Source organism: Triticum dicoccoides, chromosome 6B (genome assembly GCF_002162155.2).
Source record: "Triticum dicoccoides isolate Atlit2015 ecotype Zavitan chromosome 6B, WEW_v2.0, whole genome shotgun sequence".
In the NCBI taxonomy this organism is placed as follows: domain Eukaryota; kingdom Viridiplantae; phylum Streptophyta; class Magnoliopsida; order Poales; family Poaceae; genus Triticum; species Triticum dicoccoides.
Window position 1 is genome coordinate 11536477 of NC_041391.1, and position 4793 is coordinate 11541269.

Genomic DNA, 4793 nt, shown 5'->3' on the forward strand with positions numbered 1-4793 from the left:
ATTAGTCCCGGTTCAGTCCAGAACCGGGACTAATGGGGTGAACCGGGACTAATGGGGGCATTAGTCCCGGTTCGTGAGCCCAGGGGCCACGTGGGCCATTTGTCCCGATTCGTCTGGACCTTTTAGTCCCGGTTGGTGCCATGAACCGGGACTAAAGGGTGCGATGCCCATTAGTACCGGTTCATGGTACTAAAGGTCCAATTTTCAAACTCTACCACCCCCCCGGTGGATCGCCTTTTCAGTTAAAAAAAAATAAAATAAAATGATGAAAATGTCAAAAAAAATAAAAGAAAATATGTTTCCCATGTGATATGTGGTCTAGTTGTTAGGAAAATTTGCAAATGTGAATTTTGACTTTATTTGCAAAATCTCTCTAGAATTTAGTAAAATGGGCATAACTTTTGCATACTAACTCGGATGAAAAAGTTTTTTATATGAAAAATCATCTACTCAAAAAGTTACATCCAAATTTAATCGGGGGAAACCCCATTAAACATTTTCAAAATCCTCAAAAACCTAACAGAAAAAAAGTTACGGGGCTTTTAAGATCTGGAGGCAAAAAAATTCATCAAATTTCATATTTTTTTTTATTTTTGTTAAATCTGGTCAAACTATGGTATAGCTACTTATTCAAGAAGTATTAGTGTTACTAAATAATTATTCAAGAATATTAGTGTTACTAAATAATTATTTCATTTTTTTGAATTTTAGTCAAATCTGGTCAAACTATGATCAAACTATGGTCAAACTGTGGTCAAACAATGGTCAAACTAATTATACAAGAAATATTAGTGTTACTAAATATTAGTGTTATTTTTTAGAACAATAGTTTCAAACTCAAACAGTGAAATGTGTGACTTCATGCTCAAGCTAAATTCCTGAGGTTAATAGGATTTGCATCTTACTATTGTGAGGAAAACAACAATTGCAGACTTGGAAACGAGGGAGAATAGAACCCGAAAGTTAAGCGTGCTCAAGCTGGAGTAGTGAGAGGATGGGTGACCATCCGGGAAGTTAGATGATTGGAATGATGAGGGGTGATTAGAGATGAGAGGTTAAAATAATTCAGAAAGTTGAAAATAAAAAAAAACCCAAAAAATTCAAAAAAAATAAAAAAATAGAAAAAAATCATAAAATTTCTTTTAGTGCCGATTAGTGTTACGAACCGGGACTAAAGGTGGACCTCCAGGCAGCCCTTTTTCTACTAGTGAGGGTAGAACTCTGATGACGGCGTGGTGTAGCCAGGATGACATGTTATAGTGCAGCAGCCATGGCAGTGCGCTCCTCCTCCTGGGAGATACCATGTCGGTCAATGGTGGTGGCTCAACGGTCGTGGTTCTTGGCGAGGGGTCCTCGAAGTGGTTCTTATCCTTCTCTACTAAGCTACACTGACACGAGACCACCTTTTTTGTTCTAAATGTACGAAATGTAATGAAAATCCACTGTTTTGCATGAATGTCATGTGGTTTGTATGAAATCCGCCCATGTTTGCATGAATTCATCCGGTTTACTAAAAAAGTGTTTGCGATGTATGCGGGCAGCGTTGTAGATATGACGGTCTCCTGCATCCATGTGCGCGGATGGATGCGCGAGGAAATTTGCTGGTTGCCTTGGAGACGCCCTTAGAGAGTCTAAGAACAACATTATCGTCTGATACTTACTAGTCATGCATGATCTCAAATTGACAGAATCGATCTTATTCTGAATCTAATTTTGCCAATCTGTTAGTGTAGACAGCAAGATGAAAATACATCTAAGTGATAGAAAATTAAATTATTCCGAGAAAAATAACCAGGAAATATTTAAAAGTTTTTGTACTGCATTGGATGTCAGGTTACATAAATAGCTCTTTTATATGTTCATTATCTGTGAGATATTCAACTGAACCCCATATTATCTAAAATCAATATACAGATGCAACTAGTTCGTTTCCATCTTTTTCAATTGATGATTTGCATTTTTAATAGAAGAAAACAGAGTTTGAAAAAAGAAAAAATAAGTCAGCAAATCCACCCGTTGTGGCGACATGCCGGGTGGTCAGATTGCGCTACTGATTGAGTTGCAGTGTCATTAGTAACCAGGACTAGGCCTAACCAGGAGCATGAATGTCATTATGAACTAACCCTTTTAACTGTACTATTCTGCAATGTTTTGGCATAGCCCAACGCCGACGCTGCGACCCGCCGTGTACTTTCTGACCGCACGAATGTACAACAAACTAGCAACAACGGATTCTTTATGGGAAATACGCGAGTACACAAGCTACTAATCAGATCGATCAAGCAGCCTATCGACAAATGGCTTGAAACACACAAAGCACTCACGCGATACATGACACGCCGATTGATTGCGGAAGGCTTGTGTCGTGACTTTGTTTTGTATTGCTTTGATCTTCTAAAATAAACTGTTTGAGATACAAACGATTACGCATAGCAGCTAGCTATCCAAATCAGTGACAGCACCTGGTCCATACTTGACAGGTGTCTGACTTGGTGGTTAATTCCACCAGTATTTATATATCAAGCAATATAGCAGGCAGTACCTTCTTTATTTCATTAGAGCTTTTTGCATCAGATGTTTTAGGTCTCACAATTCGCACTCGGTCGCGGAAGCAGCATTTTTCCTCATGAGGTCATCCTAGTTTTTGCATGCAATCTGCAGCCCAAAGTTTTCTTTGTAGAAACAACCAGCCGTAGTAATTTCTTTTGCCCTGCCTAGCATTACCTTTTGACTTCCACAGTCTAGCTTCTTGGTGCCCTTGCCAAGGTCTGGACTAGGTTGCCTTAAAGTTCATGTCGGTGAATGTGGGTTCCTACTAGTGCTGTCTGCGCCGAATCTTGGCAGCAGAGTCCTTGGTCCTCTTGGCGCGCCCATGGAACTTGCGCATCTCGTATATGTCCATGCATGTAAGGTTGGATTCCTCTTCCAACTCCAACTTTTTCCTAGATAGCTCTTGATCTTTATATAGCGATTCTATTTCGTTTCCTGGAAACTCGCCTATCCAACAAGGCGTATACAGGAAAGCTGCATGTGTCTCTCCGCATGATAGTCCACAGATGGGGTCGTAATATGCTGAACCCACATTTCCCAAGTCCTGAAATTTTGAGCTGTTCCAATCATAGGTCAGTGCTCTAGTTTTTCTCCCTGATGAAATTAAGAAGACAATCTCTCTATAAGGATGAAACCCGAGGAAATAATAATTTCCATAATATCCCTCTTCAAGAATGTTATGCTCGTCAACATCTTCTTCGAAGTCAAGACCATTATCCTCATATCCATCTTGAACGTGAAGAACGTTATCCTCGTATCCCTCTTCAACATCGTATTCAATGTCAAGAATGTTATCCTCATTAGAGTTCCAGTCATATTTCTCTTCCACCGCCTCTATGTGAATTTCATGTATATTACCATTACGCTCAAAGAACAACTTATTGTAGTTAACATCTTGTAAGATCCATTGTCTACCCAATTGTTGAGCATAGTACTCATGCTCAAAGGTCTTAAGAGTTGTATCAGGGTTTAGCACCCATTCTATTCGGCTGCACGATTCATTGAGATGCCAAATCTGAAGTAGCGGACTCCGTTTATGAGATAATAATACGCAATACACCCCTCTCAGTGATTTACCCAAATGGTGCTCAGGATATCCTCTAGGTAAATATTGACTGACACCTGGTAGTTTAATTACTCTGTATGTGTGATCTGACAAACACATTCTGCAAACATAAACAATCAGATAAAACAGATCAATAACAACATGTGTAAATCATAACAGCATATATTTTTGCAGTACTTTTTTTGACAATTCCCATAGAATTGTTCCTACATTCCCTTTCCTATGTATGCCATTCATTTAATGGGAATAGAGGTACTAGATTCTTATGACTCTGTCCATATATTAGAACTCTTAGCATTATGCTATGACCTTATGGGAAACTCAGAAGATTTGGTTTTGAGTGAACATTACAATATTTGACTTTGGTTTGCAAATCCTACAAACTGGATGAGAACTTGCTAAACAGCAATAATTAATGACCGATGAGCAAGTAGTAGTACCTCATGAGATAGCCATGCTGGCAATGGATGTAGAGATTGCCTTGCCAGTAGAAGGCATGATAATGATATCGATTATACCACCAATCCGAATCCATGTAGCCAATAATCTCTGGAGCCTCCCCTTTCCGTACGAAGGTCGTCATGTCCCACCACTGAGTCGCCGATGAGAACACATGGATGGCGTATGATGCGGGAGGCCACTCCGATCCAAGCAATGCATTGTCGTCAGACACACCGGCACACAGCACACGCGGGATCAGAAAGACCTCGTAGTGCAGCGACACGCCTGGCTCGAACGCGAGGTAGGCGCTCTGGTCGAATCCCGCCATGTGTGGACAAGGGCATTGGGGCAAACGTGTCCACCGACGTGTGGCCGGGTTGACGACATAATCGTGCGGCAGTGCCTTGTCGCATTCATGCCTCAGACCACTGCAAAGCAAGAGCCCGTTGCAGTGGTCCATGACCTTGACGCCCGTGCAGGGCAAGAAGTCGAGCCCTTCGCAGATCGTCGGGCCCGTCGTGGGACGGGAGAAGAACTCTGAGAATCTAAGCCGGGTGAAGTTGATGAAGATCCCGCGCACTGAGCGCGAGAGCAGGTGGCCACGCAGGCGGGTGTCGATGGTGTCACGCCACGCACTACAGACCAGCCGAGACGTGGCTAGGCTGTGCGGCGCGAGGCGCCGGAGGACCTCCACGAGGGCATCGTCGGGCAGCACGGCCGGCTCCGGTGCCATCAT

At 42.1% G+C, this 4793-nt stretch overlaps 1 protein-coding gene across 1 annotated transcript; it reads right to left on the reverse strand.

Moving 5' to 3' along the window:
* Positions 1–2815: 2815 nt before the first annotated feature.
* Positions 2816–4793, reverse strand: LOC119320529 (F-box protein At5g07610-like). Its single transcript, XM_037594591.1, has 2 exons — positions 4057–4793; positions 2816–3716 (listed from the first exon to the last, which is right to left on the reverse strand). The coding sequence occupies exons 1-2, from the start codon at positions 4791–4793 to the stop codon at positions 2816–2818; spliced, it is 1638 nt and encodes a 545-aa protein (XP_037450488.1).